This window comes from Colossoma macropomum, unplaced genomic scaffold (assembly GCF_904425465.1).
Source record: "Colossoma macropomum unplaced genomic scaffold, Colossoma_macropomum, whole genome shotgun sequence".
In the NCBI taxonomy this organism is placed as follows: domain Eukaryota; kingdom Metazoa; phylum Chordata; class Actinopteri; order Characiformes; family Serrasalmidae; genus Colossoma; species Colossoma macropomum.
This window is the reverse complement of record NW_023495878.1, coordinates 1,941,180-1,963,215: the sequence shown is the minus strand read 5'-3', so window position 1 is coordinate 1,963,215 and position 22,036 is coordinate 1,941,180. Positions and strand designations below refer to the sequence as shown.

At 38.3% G+C, this 22,036-nt stretch overlaps 1 protein-coding gene across 2 annotated transcripts; it reads left to right on the top strand.

The window, feature by feature from the left end:
* Positions 1 to 117: 117 nt before the first annotated feature.
* Positions 118 to 21,921, top strand: glt8d2 (glycosyltransferase 8 domain containing 2). Of its 2 annotated transcripts, XM_036563783.1 has the most exons (10): positions 118 to 265; positions 3,628 to 3,663; positions 8,868 to 8,960; positions 10,492 to 10,690; positions 14,400 to 14,517; positions 14,606 to 14,693; positions 14,780 to 14,892; positions 17,375 to 17,541; positions 18,062 to 18,174; positions 20,637 to 21,921. In XM_036563783.1, exons 2-10 carry the CDS (start codon positions 3,645 to 3,647, stop codon positions 20,807 to 20,809), a joined length of 1,083 nt encoding a protein of 360 aa, XP_036419676.1. In that variant the 5' UTR covers positions 118 to 265; positions 3,628 to 3,644; the 3' UTR covers positions 20,810 to 21,921. The 2 variants fall into 2 exon arrangements, with proteins under 2 accessions (XP_036419676.1, XP_036419677.1); XM_036563784.1 differs by lacking the exon at positions 3,628 to 3,663.
* The last annotated feature ends 115 nt before the right edge of the window (positions 21,922 to 22,036 follow it).

The window sequence follows — 22,036 nt, the reverse complement described above, 5'->3', positions numbered from 1 at the left end:
TATGAGTTACTAAATGGCCACTAAATCTGTTTTACTCCAGCGGCGGAAATGGGCTTCCATACAGAGCACATCTGGCTAGAGAGAGAAAAGCCCGCCTGCAGCTGGACTCGGTCAGCTTTACCGAGAGTTATCAGCGAAGCGGTGTAGCTGCTCGACTAAATGCCTGTATGTGCAGAAATCACTGCGCAGCTTCCTGAAACGGCTCTCCTGCTGCGACCGCTGAGCTCTGATCCGGACCGGGCTGAGGGGCTGAAATGAGCTGGAGGTAAGAGCTTTTCTCCACACCGCTCAGCTCAGACTCCGATTTGGTTTGGATTCGGGGAAGGACGAGCTCTAGCAGGGGGGTTTGTGAAGCCTACATGTCTGGTTGCTCTGAGAGGGTTTGCGTAAGTGCGTTTCCTCCCAGGAGCGCTGAAACTGTGATCATACAGATTAAACACAGAGTTAACCCGAGATACACTGAAGCTGATCCAGATTGGATGAATACACACTTAAAAAGAGGGTTCTTCCACTTTCCTTTAGTGAAGGTAGTGGTTCTATTTAGAACCACGAGTTCTAAATAGAACCATTTCATGCTTCTTTGCTTGGTGAAATGGTTCTTCTTTATAATTGATGGAGAATGAGTTGTTTGTGGTTCTATATAGCACCAAAAAGGGTTCTTCCAGTTTTCTTTAGTAAAGGCAGTGGTTCTATTTAGAACCACGGGTTCTAAATAGAACCACTTCATGCTTCTTTGCTTGGTAAAATGGTTCTTCTTCATAATTGATAGAGAACGTGTTGTTTGTGGTTCTATATAGCACCAAAAAGGGTTCTTCCAGTTTTCTTTAGTAAAGGCAGTGGTTCTATTTAGAACCACTTCATGCTTCTTTGCTTGGTGAAATAGTTCTTCTTTATAATTGATGAAGAACATGTTGTTTGTGGTTCTATATAGCACCAAAAAAGGTTCTGCTATTGTTAGAACCGTGAGTTCTATAGAGAACAATTTCATGCTTAAATGGTCCTTTGCATGACGAAATCGTTCTTCAGATTGATAGAATGGGTTGTATATGGTTCCATATAGAACCTTCTTGAAAATGGTTCTATATAGCTCCAAAAATGGTTCTGCTATTGTTAGTAACCATATACAACACACTTGTTAGTAACAATAGCAGAACCGTTATTGGTACTATATAGAACCATTTTCTGGTAGGTTCTGTGTGGAACCATATACAACATACTTGTTTGTAACAATAGCAGAATCATTCTTGATGCTATACAGAACCATTTTAAAGAAGGTTTTATATGGAACCATATACAACACACTTGTGATAGCAGAACACTTTTTGGTGCTATATAGAACCGTTTCCAAGAAGGTTCTATATATTACCATATACAACACATTTGTTAGTAACAATAGCAGAACACTTCTTGGTGCTATAGAGAACCATTTTCAAGAAGGTTCTATATGGAACCATATACAACACACTTCTTAGTAACAATAGCAGAACAATTTTTAGTGCTATACAGAACCATTTTCGAAAAGGTTCTTTATGGAACCACATACAACACACTTGTTAGTAACAATAGCAGAAGGCTTTTGGTACTATAGAGAACCATTTTCAAGAAGGTTCTATATGAAACCATATACAGCACACTTGTGATAGCAGAACACTTTTTGGTGCTATATAGATCCGTTTCCAAGAAGGTTCTATATGGAACCATATACAACACACTTGTTAGTAACAATAGCAGAACTTTTTGGTGCTATACAGAACCATTTTCAAGAAGGTTCTATATGGAAACACATACAACACACTCTCCATCAATCTAAAGAACATTTCACCAGGCAAAGAACGATTTAAGCCTGAAATTGTTCTCTTTGGAGCTCATGGTTCTAAATAGAACCACTGTCTTTACTAGAGAACCCTTGAAGAACCATCTTTTTTAAATGTTTAGCTTCACAAACCAAAATCCTGCTGCTTATCCTTAAATTAATGTAGAAGCATGAACAGCAGTGTCTCAGACGGAGACGGGGTGAGGAGGTATGGCTGTGTCCGGAAAGTCAAAGGACAGTAACTGGACAAAGCAGTTCACTGTGAATGTTTTCTGCAGGGTGTATATGTACACACGCGCCTTAAAGAGGGTTCTAAATCTTCCCTGAATGAAAAATTTGGCCTGGTTCTGGAAAACTGTTTTCTCTTGATTCTCTTGGGAACTTTAACCATGGTACACTCATCAGCCCACAGTTCTGCAAAGGAAAAAAAGGGAATTCAGGCCCTGTTAGTGGAATTTTTATCCCTTTTTTGGGACAACACAGTTGTTCAAAATAAACAAAAAAAAATCCTCAGCTCTGCATCTTGTTGCACCAGGTTAAATGACTTCCATCAAATTTTTAAAATTTCTGCAATGTTAATTGTTTAAGTCCTTCAGAGAGGTTTGGTGTGAAATGCTCTGTTCTAGAGAAACTTACGGAGTCAGAACTGTTTACAGTGGTGGTGATAGGAACCAGACGTCTGAAGCCTCTAGAAGCTCCCTCACGTGAAGTTACTACATGAAATGGTTGTGAATGTTTTGAGAGAGGGTTTGGGCCTAAAACATATGTTTTTAATCAGTTAAGGGTAGAAAGGCACATGCAGGACATTGTAAGATAAAATAATCCACAGTAAATAACTTAGTTTTCAGGTTTACCACTATCAGAATAACATATAAAACACGTGTAGCTTCACTGGTAGTTCTAGTAAATAAATTGGCTGTATTTGAGCTGTAGACGTCACCACCACTGTAAAGAAACTCTCGAAAATGAGTCCACAAGAGAGAACAATTTCACACCAAACCACCTAGAATGACTCAATGATTGAATCATGCAGAAATTTTGAAAATTCACTGGAATTGCCCTTTTATGTATGTTAAGCACAAATTCAATACCTTTAAAAAGTAAGGGATTTTTTTTCAGATCTATGGTTTAGGGCAGAAAAGTCAAACAGCCATGAATGTAGAGACATTATCAACTAAAAAAACGTCAGTTTCATTGCGTCTAATTTTGCTTTAATCCATGCTTTTCTGACTCTGCATTACCAGCTCATTTTCAGTTCATCCCCATGCTGAAAAAACCGAATCACAACTTTCAGCGTTTTTCCTCAGCAGGCCGTGCCAAATGAGTCCGCCTTTGCACAGCTTTTGTTTGGTGAAGTTGGCTTCTCTGACCTTAAAAGAGCCAGAAAAGAGTCATATGTTTATTCAGCGCTGAGACGCCACGGTGGACATGATGGACTCTTCCAGAGAGGGAAAAAAGGAGAGGGAGAGATTTGAGCTGAAATGCATATTTGTGAGCCAGAGATAGAGGCGCAGTGAAGAATGCCACCAGGAAGGAAGGGCTGTAAGGCTCCTGCAAAGCAGTTCCACATGTGTGCAGGAACACAGGGGACTCAGAGGCTGCTGAAGGTGGACAATGGACATGATACGTCCGCAGTAGAGTCCAGCTGATGATTAGTAATGTCTTAGTCACATGACTGATAAAAGTAAAGCACCAATTATCAGCGTGAAACAACAAATTATGATGAAATATTTTCCGTTTGGGGAAAGCAGGCAGAACTGAGTGTAAGGACACAGTTGACTTAAAAGACTGACATGTTTGCTCTCTCTTTGCAGACGTGTAAGAATGAATCATGGCGCTGTTGAGGAAAAGTAAGTAATAGACTGTTCTTATTCTGCTAAGGCTGCACTTGTTCATCTGCGTTTGTACACCGTGTAAAAACATGGAGACCTTCACTGCCGTAATGGCACAGTTATAGGCAAAAGTTTGGGCAACCCGGTCAAACTACGTCTTCTTGATTTTCTAAGTGAAATAAGTTGACGCATCATCTATGGAGAACACACTTGAGTAGTTTAGTACACAAATACAGTTTATTTGTTGGGAAAAAAAGAACATAAAATGTGGCACATTTTATATTTTATGTTTTATTTTTTCCCCAATACGTTAAATTCAGTAAATAAATAGAAGTCGTGCATTAAAATCTGCAGAAACTGCCATATTTAAGTGTATTTACTGTGAAGAATATATGTCACTGTTGTCAGAACAAAACCTCTTATCTCCAAAATGGTAACTTTACAGGAGAAGGAAAAAACCTACTTTACTCCTAATGTAAGTCAATGGAACCAGACTTTTTTCCAAGTCATTTTGGGTCATTTCTTTTAGTCCGTTCATCATGAAATTTACACACAATGTAAATGCCAACAGGTATTTTCAAATTATGTCCAAAACTGGAAAAGGTAAAAAATGGTGATACAGGCTTTCTTCCAACATTTGTTTTATTTTCACTTAGAAATCAACAAAACTAAATCTTCCCTGAATGAAAAATTTGGCCTGTTTCTGGAAAACTGTTTTCTCTTGATTCTCTTGGGAACTTTAACCATGGTACACTCATCAGCCCACAGTTCTGCAAAGGAAAAAAAAGGGAATTCAGGCCCTGTTAGTGGAATTTTTATCCCTCTTTTGGGACAACACAGTTGTTCAAAATAAACAAAAAAAAATCCTCAGCTCTACATCTTGTTGCACCAGGTTAAACGTGGACTTCCATCAAATTTTTAAAATTTCTGCAATGTTAATTGTTTAAGTCCTTCAGAGAGGTTTGGTGTGAAATGCTCTGTTCTAGAGAAACTTACGGAGTCAGAACTGTTTACAGTGGTGGTGATAGGAACCAGACGTCTGAAGCCTCTAGAAGCTCCCTCATGTGAAGTTACTACATGAAATGGTTGTGAATGTTTTGAGAGAGGGTTTGGGCCTAAAACATATGTTTTTAATCAGTTAAGGGTAGAAAGGCACATGCAGGACATTGTAAGATAAAGTAATCCACAGTAAATAACTTAGTTTTCAGGTTTACCACTATCAGAATAACATATAAAACACGTGTAGCTTCACTGGTAGTTCTAGTAAATAAATTGGCTGTATTTGAGCTGTAGACGTCACCACCACTGTAAAGAAACTCTCTAAAATGAGTCCATGAGAACAATTTCACACCAAACCACCTAGAATGACTCAATGATTGAATCATGCAGAAATTTAGAAAATTCACTGGAATTGCCCTTTTATGTATGTTAAGCACAAATTCAATACCTTTAAAAAGTAAGGGATTTTTTTCAGATCTATGGTTTAGGGCAGAAAAGTCAAACAGCCATGAATATAGAGACATTAACAACTGAAAAAACGTCAGTTTCATTGCGTCTAATCTTGCTTTAATCCATGCTTTTCTGACTCTGCATTACCAGCTCATTTTCAGTTCATCCCCATGCTGAAAAAACCGAATCACAACTCCGAATCAAAACGTCTTTTGGCTGGGAGTGTTCAAACTTTTGCATACTTAACTGCTTGTTAATGTACTAATATTTTATTCCGAGTAGGGATGCATGATGATATCATATTACTATCAGCAGAAAACTGCTTTAAAAAAAAAATGGTATTAGACAGACGTTCAGATTTGACCGATGTTTTGAACCGATAGGTGACATATTTGTTCTACTCTGGCAGAGCTAACTGTTTAGGTGACGTGTGGGTTATTGCACTAAAATGTCTGCATTGTATTTATTTTCCTGCATTTGTAACCCAACAGAAGTAAATGTTAGATTTCTCTGTAATTCTAAATGTTTTGTATCTGTATCGGCAGATATGTACATGAAAAATATCGGATATTGGCACCCACAATTCCCATATCGGTGCAACCCTAATTCCAAAGTAGTGTTGGACAAATTTTGGATCATAAAATGTTTAGTGTAAAGGGCAGCTGGCTCCTCCAAATAGAGCAGAAAGCAGAGGTTTTAAAGCAGAGGGTTAGATAGCATCGGTGATAACTGAGTTCTTCTAATCCCTCTTAGTTTCATGTTCAGTCTGTGAATCACCTACTCCGGCCTGGGCCAGAAGGGTTTATGAGGCTGACGAGGGATTGCTAGATGAGTGAAATTTGAGACGAGAGAGAAGGAGAGAGGAAGGAACTGCAGTTTTAAGGCCTGCCTGAAGACGGTTGTCATGCTTTAAGGTGGCTTTGCTCAGAGTATAGATAGTCTCCCACTATAGTGAGCTCTCCTGCTCTCCCGCTTATCTGGAATGTGTGTGTGTCTGTGATTGTACCAGTCTTGGCTGCTGCAGTGATACTAAGTGGTAACCAGGAGAAAGTAGCCAGGGTAGCCATGTTCACATTCACACAGTTTATGTTTGGGGGGAAAATGCCCCCCTTAAGAACAGTGTCCAGTTTACTGTAAAGCTGAACCATTAGCTGAGTACGTGTTGCCCATGTGTCAAACACAAGGCCCGCGGGCCAAGTCAGGCCTGTGGCACAATCCTATTTAGCCAGAAAAATAATCTTAATGTTATATTAATACTAGCCCATTTCACCATGAACTGCACTACAGTTCCCAGCATGCACTGCCACAGAATATGTGCTCTCATCCCCTCCCCAACAACGATCTATGGGACAGCACCACAAAAACAAAACAGAAGATGCCAGGTGTCTAGTTCAAGCGAATGGGCAGTTTTTATAAGACCTGCTGTACATTGGGGACATTTAAAGAAGTTTAATAGTTATCAGCGGCTAATGTAGTCTGTTATTTTATATAAAACAATTTGTTTTTATTTAAAATTGTTTTTGAATCATTCAAGTATTCAGTGCCTGTTTTTTGCTGATGTTTTTTTGGCATATTTTGAACAAACAATGGCCAGTTGGTCGCGGCAAAAATGTTAATTAAAAATAAAATAAAAAACCCAAAGATTTGTTGAGATTTTTTAATATGGCCCTTTTAGTGGTTGAGTTTGACACCCGTGACGTATAGGATGATGATGCTTTAAGCTTCACACAGTTAGAGGAAAAAATAGCAAAAAAAAAAGGAAACTCTTTTAAAATACTTTCTTCCCACTATCAGAAAACCAGAGGAACAACTTTGTGTGATTATGATGAAAATTTTAATAAATAATATTTTGGGGTAGAATACTGAAGAGGGGTTTTTGTCCCTTGCTGTTTTTCAAATCAAGAGAAAAAACAAATATTTTATTCCTGGATTACTCAGAACCAAATCTAGAGCTCTTTCCCCTAATCAGGTATTTTTAACTAAATTTCTTGTACTTAATATACAGTTTTATGCCAGTTTGAACACCTTGATAAGTTTACATGCTTTGTTAAGTTTCTAAGTGAATTAAGATAACATATCCTCTCCTAAAATACACTTAAATATGGCATTTTTTTGCTAATTTTAGTGCACAATTTGTATTTACTTGCACAATTTTAGTGCACAATTTACATTTATTTTTTCTAATATAGTTTCACATATTAGAAAAAAATGAAACAGGAAATATAAAATGTGCCAAAACTTCTGCACAGGCCACATTTTATGTTTTATTGTTTTTTTTTAACAGCAGATAAACAATAACTGTGCTTCAAAAAGTGCAGAAGTGTGTTTTTACCAGGGGCACCCAAACCTTTCAGATCAACTGTCTCCAAAAAGTTTCTGGGGGAATAAATCCCAGGAATGCTGTTATCCAGATGAAATTTCAGAATGACTTAGACCTTTCAGTAAATGTGCTGAGATTAGATTTGGTTATTTTGGCATTCAAACAGGTGAGAAAATCTGGGATGGGACGTCTCACCCTGGAGGTCTGTAATGTCTGCAGTTAACCCTTCTCTGAACTTGGAATTAAAGTCAATATGAATGGGAATGTCATCATATTATTGGTTAATATTGTTTTTCCCCGCCTGCTGGTGCACAGTGATGTAATCAAAACTCAGAAGATCTTTCAGAAGTTTTAAAAGTTCTAAAATTTTGATGTTACGCTTAATATGCCTGGAGACATGAGCTGCCAAGGTGAAAAAGGGTCAGTTTTGATTTAATGTTGACTTTAAAACCAACAGCAAAGTTCCTGGATCATTGTTTGAGGTACCTGAGTGACAGAAACTATAAAAGCAAGTCTATTTACATTTATGTACAGTGGAATTCCACCGATTTTTCCACATTTCTGCTTAAATTAGTTATCTAAATGTAATTGCTAATGTTATCCAGAATTAGAAGGACTGATTTGCAGGTTAAGAAACTGGGGTCAGTGAGGGGTGAAAGTGCCAGAGTGAGAGGCTGATAACTCTGTTAAAGCACAGGCCATTTGGCTGTGCTCAGTAAAGGCAGAGAAACAGTTTGACTCGTTTGTATTAGACATGCTCCCTAAAGACGTTCGATAAAAGAAGCAGATGTTTATTTTACCTGTAACAGTTGGTTTTGACTGCCAGATCGCTCTTATCACACGATAAGAGCGATCTGGCAGTCGACCCAAATTTGCCAGTATCCACAAATCTCTCTGAACAAAATGCAGGACAGAAGGCACTGTTCTCACATTGTAGTACTTATTTCTGTTTAACGTTAGGAATTAATCATCTTGGAATATAATCTCTTTATTATTTATACAGATACTAATCCCAAATTATTTACGCAGTAAAAAAAGACTAATTCTGTCAAATACTGATATTAAAAAAGACTAAATGTAATAATGACAAGACTACATGAGAATCAGAGAAAAAGGACAGATGCTCTGATTATCACTGGTCAAGAAGAACTGAACAGTTGACCGCCAGACAGAGCTCTACATATATATAAGAGGAAAGACTTCATTTCCAAAATCCTTTCCTTCAGTAATCCGCACAGTTCTGTCTGCCCTATATATTTTAAATCCCTGTAAAGAACTGCAGGGGTTCCCCCAGTCTGCCAACTGTGTTTACGCTGGCCAGTTAGCTCAGAATAGTGCTACAATGACCTCTAGTGGCCCTGTGAGATTTGTTTAAGCTTAGCATGTCCTGCTTTGAGCACTTTCATTAAAACTTAACACTGTAATTGTTTCACTTCTGCTCTCTGTGCTGCAGTTAACCGAGTGCTGTTGATGTTACTGATCCTGATGGCTGTGGCTCTCCTGTACAGCAAGACGTTTAAAGCACGTCCACCAGCAAACCATCCAGGTACCTATAAAACTTTCAGATTGGCTTGGTTTCTGGTGCTGTATGACAAACTGTAAAAATGTATTGTCTGCTACTGTTTTAGTGATACACTTTGCCAGTTTTTGTATCAATAACAGTGCCAGAAGCTACAAAAGCAAGTCTATTTGCATTTATTTAAAGTGGATTTCCACCAGTTTTTCAACATAGTTAGTCATCGAGATTTTTAACAGTGTAAACAAAGTCTTTAACAACGTTTCATTTGAAATGATCCGTTATAGAGAAACTTACAGACTCTGATTTGTTTACAGTGGTGGTGATAGGAACCAGAGGTCATGATGTGTACGACATAAATATGTCGCTGTTGTCGGAAGAAAACCTCCAAAATGGTAACTTTACAGGAGAAGGAAACAACTTTAAAAAGGAAAAATACTTTACTTTTAATGTAAGTCAATGGAACCAGAATTTTTTCCAAGTCATTTTGGGTCATTTCTTTTGGTCCTTTCTTCATAAAATGTACACACAATGTAAAGGTCAACATTTTCAAATTATTTTAAAAACTGAAAAACAACAAAAATAGAGATACGAGGTTTTCTTCCGACAGCAGCAATAGACTTTTTATCACTATCAAAAGAATGTTTCCTTTGGGTACTATTTTGCCTTATGACGCCTTGCATGTACCTCTCCATTAGGAGCATATTAAAAAATAGGTTTTAGGCCATAAAACAACATCTCAGACAACAACAGCATGTTGTTACTATGCAAAAAAAGCAAGTATCGCCATTTTTTGCAATTTTTAGTTTTCTGCATAATTTGAGCACTGCCGCTATGACTTACATTATTTGAGAATTTCACAATGATTGGCCCAGTAGAAATGCTCCAGAACTGCTTGGAATAAAATCTCCTCACATTGACTTACATTGAAAGTAAAGGTTTTTGCCTTCTCCTGTAAACTTACCATTTTGGAGATACTTGTTTTTCTTTGGACAGCAATGATATTCATAACCATTTCATGTAAGTAAATGAATGTAATGTATGATGTAATGAAATGAACGTAGTGAATGCTTTTAGAAGCATTAAACACTTTGGACACCTGGTTCCTATCACCACCATTGTAAATAATTCTGACTCAGTAAGTTTCAATTTTAACTAGTTAAGATATAATTCTACAGAAATTTTGAAAAATTGTGGTGTTCCCCTTTTACAGTCTGACATATTTTGAGGCAAACGAGTGATGATTATGGGCATGCAGTTTGCACAGTGCTGATTGGTGGGCTATAAACTTCCATTACTTGTTAGTTACATTAGCCTTGTAGCTCCAGTGCAAAATTAAAGAAGCAAGCTAGACCAAACATGTCTTGGCTGATTGATTACACTTCGAGAAAGGGGAAAATCATAGAAATTAGATTTGTCACCAAACTATCGCTTTAAATATACAAGCAGTACAGAAGCACATAGAGAGCAGTTTAAAGACAGGTTAAAGAGGGAAGGGACTTTGACAAGGCCTATATATATGAAATGAATGGAGGGCTGTGTTGTTTGCATCATGCTGCAGATCTTGATCACCAAGCCCCAGGACGAGCTGTGGAGGGCGGGGCTGAGTCAGAGGTGGAGACAGACATCCCTGTGGTCATCTGTGCATCTGAAGAGCGCGTGGGAGCTGCGATGGCAACAATCAATAGTGTCTATAGCAACACTCAGGCCAACGTGTTCTTCTACATAGTGACACTGAGAGATGCCATCAAACTGATAAGGTGCAGTACACCAACTGCTAGCCTTGAATGTGGGCAGTGATTACATCACAACAACACGCTGCTTATGCATGATTATGTATGGGTCAGACCTCCTTCTGCACTCTTATCTGGACAAACATTGTGGTAGATGATGTAGGCTGTGTTTCACTGTCCTGACACAATAGCTTAATACACTGAACTAATAAATGTCACTGGCTCAGTGAGATCAGACATTATAAAAAGAGTTACAGCCTTTTAAGTCAATCCATGTGAATAGTTTCAAGAAATAATGTAATTTATGCCCAACATGTGTATGTAGTGTGTGGCTTTCTGAGATATAGATGCTTTAAAAAGTATATGAGTTGTTAATTTGTGCCCTAAAAACTGTGAAGACACATGTAATCATTGATAACTGATTGTTTGACTCATTAATAGTTTGACTGAAGATACTAACTTTATATTTGATATGTTTCATAACTGAAATGAGCTCTTTTAAATAGTATAAATAGGATAAATATTGAATAAATATTTTTTAAAATATGTATTTTATTTTAAATGATATTTTAAGCCTGTCAGACATGAGCAGTTTGCATTTGAAATGTGTTTTGTTTCATTTTCAAATGCTCATAAACCATACACCTTTATTTCTATAAGACAAATATCCCACATTTTTCTTGTATTTTACACAACCCCATTTTCAAAAAAGTTGAGATGCTGTGCAGAATGTAAATAAAAATAGAATGCAATGATATGCATATCATGTAAACCCTATTTTTAAATGGAAATACTACAAAGACAACATATCAAATGTAGAAACTGAGAAATTTTATTGTTTTTTTGAAAAATATATGCCCGTTTTGAATTTGATGCCAACAACACTTTCCAAAAAAGTTGGGACGGGGGCGTGTTTACCACTGTGTTTTATCACCTCTTCTTTTAACAACACACTGTAAGCGTTTGGGAACTGAGGAGACGCTGCTGTAGTTTAGAAAGTGAAATGTTGTCCCATTTTTGTTTGATATAGGATTTCAGCTGCTCATGAGTTCGGGGTCTTCTTTGTCATATTTTTCATTTCATCCATCCATCCATCCATCATCTAAACCGCTTATCCTTATTTTTCATTTCATAACCCTCCAAATGTTTTCAGTGGTGACAGGTCTGGACTGCAGACAGGCCACTTTAGCACCTAGACTCTTTAAATATGGAGCAGTGCTGTTGTAAAACATGCAGAATGTGGTTTGACATTGTCTTGCTGAAATAATCGAGGCCTTCTCTGAAAAAGACATCATCTGGGTGGCAGCATATGTTGCCAAAACCTGTATATATTGCTCAGCATTAATGGTGCCTTCACAGATGTGCATATCACCCATGCCATGTGTAGTAATGCCCCCCCTATACCATCATGAATACTGGCTTTTGAACTGTGCACTGATAAAAAGCTGAGTGGTCTTTAGCCCGGAGGACACAGTGTCCATGATTTCCAAAAAAGAATTTTAAATTTTGATTTGTCGGATGACAGGACACTTTTCCACTTCCTCTCAGTCCATGTTAAATGAGCTCAGGCCCAGAGAAGGTGGCGGTGTTTCTGATTCCTGTTTATATATGGTTTCTTCTCTGCATGGTAGAGTTTTAACTTGCATTTGTGGATGCCGTGACAAACTGTGTTCATAGACAGTGGTTTTCAGAAGTGTTCCTGAGCCTATGCAGTGATTTCCACCACAGAATCATGTCTGTTTTCAATGCAGTGCCTCCTGAGGGTTGTTGGCATCAAATTCAAAATAGGCAAATATTTATAAACAATAAAATTTCTCAGTTATAACATTTGATATGTTGTCTTTGTACTATTTTCAATGAAATATAGGATTTAAATGGTCTCCACATAATTGCATTTTGTTTTATTCACATTTTGCACAGCCTCCCAACTTTTTTGGAAATGGGGTTGTATTATATTTTATTTCCCTCATGCATTTATGACATTAGTGTGGTTTTATGGTCCAAAAACAACAATAGTTCATTTCTTCATGACCATTTTCTAACCTTCTTTATCCCTTAGAAATGAAACTTGCTTTTTAGTTACTGTGCCTTTAAGGCTAATATATGTAAATGAGCTCTGTTCTAAATGGTTGCCCTATTTTGTGCCTCATTCAAAAAGCAGTCGAGGGTGAAACACCCTTTATAACTTCAGTATAAGTGGGCAGGGCTGAACCGCTGTAAGCTGAATAGGTGGGTGTTTGTAAATGTGTTTGTTTCTGGTGAGATTTCAAAAACAACAAACAAACAACAAAATCCCCAAAAATGAGCTGTTTTTTGCAGTCTAGTTTCTGTTAATGTATGGACTGGGGAGTGAATGATTCGTTTTGAAACATTAGTGTTTATTTCAAAAATTAATATCTTTTATGATATGGGCGCTTTAATAATGTTTACCTTACTTTAAACTTTACCCTTAAAATGAAACTTGTCATTTTTTTATGTTTTATGTTTTATGTTTTATGATAAAAACCAATCACCTTCTAACTCTGTTCAAGACTTTTGTTTGATGTAAAGGGTTTAACCCTTGTGTGGTGTTCAGGTCTGTGGGATCCATTTTCAATCTTTACCAAAAGAAAAAATGGTGCGATTTATTATTATTTCAACCTCAGATTTCTTGGCCTTTACTCATTTTCTGTGAAGAACATATAAAATAACCCCTTTTCAGTGTCTTCACTCTGTTCACCCCCACACATTTATATTACACATGTGGTGTTGGGTGAACCCACGGGGAAAAAAAGTGTGGAGGTTCTTCACTCTGTTCTCCTCCTACATGGCCTGCTGTTAGTGTGTGTGTGTGTCTGTGTGTGTGTATGTGTGTGTGAGGGTGGACAACATGGACAGGCTGCTGAAAAAAAAAAACAATAATGCGGTGGGTCCACCAGACCACTGAGTGACAAACACATCAAGACCACACAATGGTTAATAATAATAATAATAATAATAATAATAATAATCAAATGATTAGTTGATTAATGATCAAAATGATCACTAGATTGCTTAATCATAAATATAATAGTGACAGCCTTAATGTTTATGTTTCCACATTTTTATTAACATCAGCCCACAATTTCCATATCAGTGCATCCCCAACTAAACCAGCTGTACATAAAATAAAGCATGGGGTCACAATGTGACAGTGTAGTGGGACCTTGTTAAACCAGAGTTCCTCTGTGTATCTCTAGTCTCTAGTGAAACTGCAACGTTTGACTAAAATGCAGTGACAGTAAAAGTGTAAATGAAAACACTGACTTTGTTAAATATCCTGGTATAGAATTTCAACACATGTATAAATATAAGTAATTAATACCAATACCAAATACTTGAGTGCTTCAGTATGGAGACATAAACGATCAAGGTTACTCCAATGAAACAAGTACTTAATCTGAAATATAATCCTCCCCCAGATGTTCAGCAAGCCAAAATAAATGACCTCTAAACCTTTAAACCTTGTATGCCTTCACACCTTTTTCCATGGCATCCTTAGGCAAAAAAGGCTGTGTCCACTTTTTAAAGTCTTTATATCTCAGAAACGAATGAAGATACGAGTGTAGAAAACTGCACACTGTTTGTTGAGCACAATGACATTGTTTCCTGAAGATATTAACCAGATCTGAGATGGTGGGTTGGGAGCTTTTTCTGAAACATTGTGATTTGAGAAGCACAGATTTCCTTGATTCGTTGTCTTTACTGTTGTAAGCAGGCAGTACATCGAGAAAACCAAGCTGAAAGAGATCAGGTATAAGATTCTGGAGTTCAATCCTATGGTCCTGAAAGGCAAGGTGAAACCGGAATCGCCCAGACCTGACCTGCTGCACCCTGTAAGCAAAACTCCACTGCAAACTGAAGAACAGACAATATTCCTGTTGTTATTATGAACCGTCTATGTTTTTTTTTTTTGACTCGCAGCTGAACTTTGTCAGATTCTACTTGCCGCTGCTCGCCATCAGCAATCATCAGAAAATTGTTTACTTGGATGATGATGTCATCGTGCAAGGTATGATTAGTCCTATCAACATAGTCACCCAAAAAGTCATTGATTGGCAGTGTGCACTGATGTTTGACTATCACTGGAATCCACAGGAGATATCAAGGAGCTCTACAACATCAAGCTGGAGCCGGGCCATGCAGCTGCATTTGCATCAGACTGCGACCTGCCCTCCACTCATGAGATGGTGCGCAGTGTAGGCATGCAGGTGAGGCCTGGTGTGAGGGTGTGTTTGTAGCAATAGCAAAATCTTTCTGAAGCACTGAAGCTTTTCCTTAAACTGTATCAGAAAAGGGTTCATTACTCAAAGATTTTAACAGTTGCACATTAGTGACACCTGCTGGACAACAAGGCAAACAGCAGCCATAAATCGACTGTTCTGAGGAATGCTGCAGGGTTTCAGGCTGAACGGTTCACCTCTGTCCCTCCTAATTATTTGAAAATGTGTTGTTTGTTCCTAAAGCAGTAAAGGTAACTAGTTACATAACCGCAGTGTCAAGGTTTGTTACATGATAAAAAGATTTGCATTGAAAAAAGGATCCAACTGGTATTTACATTTATTACCCCCTGACAAAATGCGCGCATGACGTTATTCATATTTAACCTACTCTTATTCCCTGAGCTGCCCTTCTATAGTCAGGTTCATGTGTTGAAATTGAACCAAGAAAATGAACCAAACATCAGTACAGTGTTTCAAAGTAGTGTTTTTTTTATGCATTTGCTCTGGGTGTTCGGTGTCAGGGGTAACATCACTGTATATGGTGAAAAATCAAATCCACACCCTTCCTCCTCCCACCTAATAAAATCGCTCAGCCAAGACATGTTTAGCAACCAAAATTTATTTCAGTTTTGTGTTGAAGCTTTGACAACAGTGTTGCTAACCAGTAACAGAAGCTTATTCTAGAGCCAGTTTAAGAGGAGTTGGTGCCACTTCCTATTTCTCCCATTATATCAAAAACAAGACTGCAAACGCTAGAGAGTGCACAAGTCCTCAGTGAGTGAGGGGCAATGGAACTAAACCGCTAAAGTTGACAAAGTAAACATGTCTCTAACCATTCCTTTCATTTTTGGAAAGTAGAAGGCTGTTTTAAAAATACAAAAAAAAAGCTTTTGAAAATTTTTAAGAAAACTTATCAGTATCTTTCTGTTTTATTGCAGCAAACAGGTTTTGGGTATTGGGACCAAGGTGTGAAATACAGGGGGTCCTGGTGGGTCCCGCATCCCCAAATTAACCTCTTGGACCTCCTGAGTGTCTCAAATACAAAAATTCCTGAAAATAAACTTATGCTGACCATTACAAGCACAAATTCAGGGAAAGGTCATTATTTAGCTGCTTCACCCACACGTGAAAGTCTGTGTTTAATGTTCTTAACTATCTAGAGAAGTAGGTCAGCCTCAGGGTGGTGCTGTAGCCAATTGGTTCACCCAGTGGGTCCTTCATAGCCTAGCAACTGTAACTATGCCTGGGATACCACTAAAAACTATATAATAGGTTGCAGCACATTTTTAAATCTGAAAACTTTCCCAGTTTCCTAAGAGATTAATGGAAAGAGTGAACTGTTACTCATTTCTCAAACCAAAGACAGAAGAGGAGATGTGTAAGTTACAATCAGTGTGAGTAAGACTGCATTACCAAACTAGAAAAGAGCATCTCCAAAAGACGAATTGTTGAACCAAACATTTTGTTGCTGATAAAGCTAGCAACAGTGAGCGCAAACCACTTTCCTCAGCCAATGAGGTGATCAGTTCACCAACTAATGCTAGTGTCCTAATCAGTGTGCGAAATACAGTGACCACTTAAAAACAGACTTGCTTACTGTACAACATTAATTGCTGGGGTGTAGCAAGAAGAATTCCAAATTGTCTTCCTGTTTGGGCAGACACTAGAGGGCGCCCCAGAGCAAGACCAAAATGAATGGGTTTCTATAGAGGTCATGTTCAAAATTGTAATTTGTAAATGTTTATTCTTTTTTATACAGGACGTACACTGGTTTTCTCAACACACATCAGCATGAAATATTTCAACATTATTATAAAAATAAAGAAATTGGAGCTAAACGGTTAAAATGGAAAGTTAAAATAGTTTCTAATCACTCGCCCAGAACTTTCCTTTAATTTTAGAAAGTAGAAGGATGTGTTTTTACTAAAAAAACAAAGAAAACTCACCTGTATATTTACTTTTTTCTACAGTAAATGGGTTTTGGGCAGTGGGATGCTAACATTACTACTACCCAGTGCTGATTGGTTGGCGAGCGGAGCAGCTCATTGGCTGGTTGCGCTCACTGACGTTGCGAACGTACACGAGGTGCCGTTTTAAACTCCTATAACTCGAGTTTAAAAGCTCTTAAAAGTATAAGAGTGGTGTTAAAAATGTTTTATGCTGTTCTGTGTTCAGAAAATGAAGGAATTCTTTTACATTCAAAATAATGAAGCATTTATAACCTATGATTTTGCTCAAATGCTTCATCTTAACCCATTCATTATGGACATGCTCGGGAGCGCCCTCTAGCGTTTGAGATTCCCAGAAGACAATACAGAGTGGTAATTCTCCTCTCTGCAAGTTCTCTGCTTATCCCCCAACAATTAGTATTGTACAGTAAACAAGTCTGTTTTAAGCTTTAAACGTCTTGCCTAATCATACATTTGGGGGAAGAAGGAAAGTGTAAAAATCTCTGTGTGTTTTTCCTCAGACAACTTACATGGGTTTCCTGGACTACCGGAAGCAGGAGGTCAGGGAGCTGGGCATCAACCCCAGCGACTGTTCCTTTAACCCGGGCGTGTTTGTGGCTGACGTTGAGGAGTGGAAGAAGCAGAAGATCACCAAGCAGCTTGAGAAATGGATGAGCAAGAACTTCAAGTTAGTTTAGTTTTCAGGAGTGTTGTGAAGGCTGATCATTCTGTTTAAATAGATCTGTTTAAGTGTTACTATTATATTTCATTCTCATGCTACGCACTTAAAAAGGTTCTTCAAAGGTTCTTTAGTAAAGAAAAAGGTTTCATATAGAACCATGAACACTCAAAGGACCCTTTGCATGATTTACGGGTTCTTTGCATCATGAAAGCGTTCTTCAGATCGATAGACAATGTAATGTAGATGGCTCTAGAATGCTTCTATAGAACTTTTTTAAAAAGGGTTCTATATAGCACCAAAAAGGGTTGTTCTCTCCATGTTCAGTACATTCTCCATCAATCTGAAGAACGCTCTCACGATTAAAAGAACCCTTAAATAATGCAAAGGGTTCTTTGGGTGTTCATGGTTCTATATAGAACCATTTTCTTGACTAAAGAACCCCAGAAGAGCCATCTCTTTTCAAGAGTGTATGAGACAGTGAATGTTATGTATATTATTTATCTCATGCTAGTTTTCATGTTTTTAGGGAAAACCTGTACAGCAGTGCGATGGCGGGCGGTGTGGCCACTCCTCCTATGCTGATTGTGTTTCATGACAAATACACAACAATCGACCCAAAGTGGCACGTCAGACACCTGGGTAATGACGCCCCTATGGCCCTGCTGGGCCTTTACCACCTGCATTTGTGGGAAAGTATACAGCGCTGTACAAAGGTTTTCGAAAATTTGATTTAAAAAGCTGTTATTCTGGACTGTAAGTCTTTATTTGCTCAAATAAACACTAATATTAGAGCAAATACAAATAATTTAATAAAGTAAGTAGTGATATTGTATGTTAATAATCAGATTTTGTTAGGAATCCGATCAACATGTTTACATGCACTTGAGTAATCAGATAATGGGAAACTTAGGGTCTGTATGAGTCAGACAGTAATTGGATTTCTGCTTTGCAACCAGCCAATACACTCACAGAAGGAGACGTGACATAAACGTAATGTAAAACTCGAACTTTATGCTGCAGCTTTTATTTTTAAAACATCGCACCACTTTACCTGAAACTATTAACATACATCATCTAGAAGATGAAGAATATTTAAGTCCTTCATTTTGTCAAGCATAAACAGGGTTTTGCTGCGTCTCGCGGCAACGCTGCTTGCTTTTGATTTTCGGTACCACAGTTTGTTTCGCGCAGACTGAGAAAACCGAAAGAAATCAGAGTAAGAGTTTACATGCACTGAGAAATCTGATTACTGAGCTAAAATCCAGCTGTGTTAATTTAACCGTATTACTTATGGTTATTACCCAACACCTGGTTTGACTAATCAGTACATTATTAATTTATTTCAGTTGTGCTGCTGGTGGAATTGAACTAATCCATGCTATGCTGGGGGAGTCCAGGAGAGATCTAGAACCAAACTTTGTTCTTCAAACTAGCTCTCAGCATTTTTCAAAATAAGAAATCACTATATAACTTTTTACTGCATTTATTGTATTCTAATGATGCACTGTGAGAACACGTTCTAAACGTTGTTCTTTTCTTAAATGTGTTCTTGAGAAAGGTCGGATGTCAGATTCATGACGTGTTCTTAAAGCGCAGAACTGTTCTCACCTTTGTGCTCTTGAGTGTGTGTAGATTCTGTTCTTACCTAAGAACAAATCCCAAATAGGAAAACACTGGTGAATGTCAGAGTCTTCGTGAAAACTGCATAAGTGGGTTTTAAGAAGAACTTTCTTCTTAAGAACGGTTGGTGAATGAGGCCCAATGTACTTAGGTGCACTTTTGCACTGTGCTGTATATCAGGACAAAACATATTTCAGTTTCATGTAAAGTAGATATGTGTGTATATAATGACTTACGTTCTGACTTTTCCCATTATGGGCATTAAGAAAGATTCATGCTATGCAGTTCTGTCAAACATTCCACCTTTTTAATGTCACTAATGCTTCTCAGTTCTCTCATTATAGTCCACCCTTACACCATTTGTAGTCAGTTAGCTAAGGCATATTTGGCAGCTGAAATTGCTTGATTAGTTTTGCCCTGGAGGTATGAAGGCTAAAGTAGAAAACAAGAAGGGGGTAGCCATGAATTAGCATTGTGCAAACAGCATGCCCAAATCATTAACACTTGCTTTAAAGTCTGGCCTATGTGGTTTTGGACACTGCGTGGGATACTGTTTTCTGTAAAAGTGAACAAAAGTACATCACATAACAGGCATAACATTATGACCACCTCCTTGTTTCTACACTCATTGTCCATTTTATCAGCTCCACTTACTATATAGGTGCACTTTGTAGTCCTACAGTTACAGACTGTAGTCCATCTGTTTCTCTGAACACTTTGTTAGCCCCCTTTTACCCTGTTCTTCAGTGGTCAGGACCCTCACAGAGCAGGTACTATTTGGGTGGTGGATCATTCTCAGCACTGCAGTAACACTGACGTGGTGGTGGTGTGTTAGTGTGTGTTGTGCTGGTATGTGTGGATCAGACACAGCAGTGCTGCTGGATTTTTTAAACACTGTGTCCACTCACTGTCCACTCTATTAGACACTCCTACCTTGTCAGTCCACCTTGTACATGTAAAGTCAGAGACGATAGCTCATCTGCTGCTGCACAGTTTGTGTTGGTCATCCTCTAGTCCTTCATCAGTGGTCAGAAGACGCTGCCCACAGGACGCTGTAGGCTGGATATTTTTGGTTGGTGGACTATTCTCAGTCCAGTAGTGACACTGAGGTGTTTAAAAACTCCAGCAGCACTGCAGTGTCTGATCCACTCAGACCAGCGCAACACACACTAACACACCACCACCATGTCAGTGTTACTGCAGTGCTGAGAATGACTCACCACCCAAATAGTACCTGCTCTGTGAGGGTCCATGGGGGTCCTGACCACTGAAGAACAGGGTAAAAGGGGGCTAACAAAGTATGCAGAGAAACAGATGGACTACAGTCTGTAACTGTAGAACTACAAAGTGCACCTATATAGTAAGTGGAGCTGATAAAATGGACAATGAGCGTAGAAACAAGGAGGTGGTCATAATGTTATGCCTGAATGTATGTGTATAAAGGTGTATAAAGATATTAATAAAGATGTGCTCCCTTTCAGGCTGGAGTCCTGACACCCGCTATGCTGAATCTTTCCTCCAGAAGGCGAAACTCCTTCACTGGAATGGCCATTTCAAGCCCTGGGATTACCCCTGTGTTCACCTCGACCTGTGGGAGAAATGGTTTATCCCTGACCCTTCTGGGAAGTTCTCACTGGTGCGGCCTGAAATTTGAAAGGGGGTCAGAAGCCTCTTATTATTAAGGCCGATGCGTGGTCCACTGTTGTTCTCAGGTGGACAAGCCGAACTGAAAAAGGCCAACAGTGACTCTCGTTTTGATTATGTACCATGCCTCAGGACAATTTTCCCATATTGGGTTTAGCCAGTCTTTCTGGTGGAACACAGTTATGAATCTCTTTTCCAAAACATGCTGAGGTATTCTTAGTGGCAGTTGTCAGGATGTGATTATACAAGTCTTCCAACTTTATTTGGAACTCTTAATGCAGCCCTAATTTAGAGCATCTGACTTCAATGCTGAAACACTACAAAGAGGCCTTTATCTAACACTGCAGAGTTAACAAACAGAACTTTGCAGGGTGTTACATCTTATCAAGCAGGATTGGACACCCTGTTGGTCATGAAGAGGAAACATCTGTCACTGACATGAAGTGGTAGCACTGCTGATCTGTAGAGTGTAGCTCTGCTGAAGATTTGCCTCTCAGAGCAGGGATACAACTCACTGTTTTTCTCCACTTCCAAAATTCATGGGGCTTATAAGCAGAAATTGAATGTTTACAACAGAAAACAATGGCATTACAACAACAGGTCTAATGTAATTTATTGTTTTCGTAAGCTAGTTTAGTTTTTGGTGAAATGACAGTAGAGATACTGGGCATCTTTTTGATTGGTAAGTTCTATGCTATTAAAAGTCATGTCGATCAAAGGGCACAGCACATTTACAGCTAATCGAAAGATTTTTGGCTTCATTTCTGCCATTCAGATTTTAGCCACATCACCTTTTGTTGCAGCAGTATAAACTGTCATTACCATATGTTTCTTAGCTGCTTGTCACTAATCTTGTAAAATAATTTTAAGGGAATTGATCTTTGATGTTTCAGTTGCCCTAGATAATTAAGCTGAGCTTTAAAGTCATTGCAGATCGCATAACTCAGCTGTTAGCTGATGCCTCAATTTCTTGTCCTTCAGACCGAAAATACCCAGAGGCCTGGGGTACAATTTGTCCTCCACCCTATGTAGTCATTAGATGATTAGAAGTAAATAGGATGGTAAACCAAGTGGCTGAAATGTTTGTTGATAGGTTTGAATTTTAATAAAACATGACCATTAGAAAAAGTCTGTCAATGTGTTTTTGTTTTGGACAGACATGTTAAGCCTTATAACAGGTGATTAAGGTAACGAGTGAGTTTGTGGAACATCTCATCCTCAAAGGGTAAATATGTTT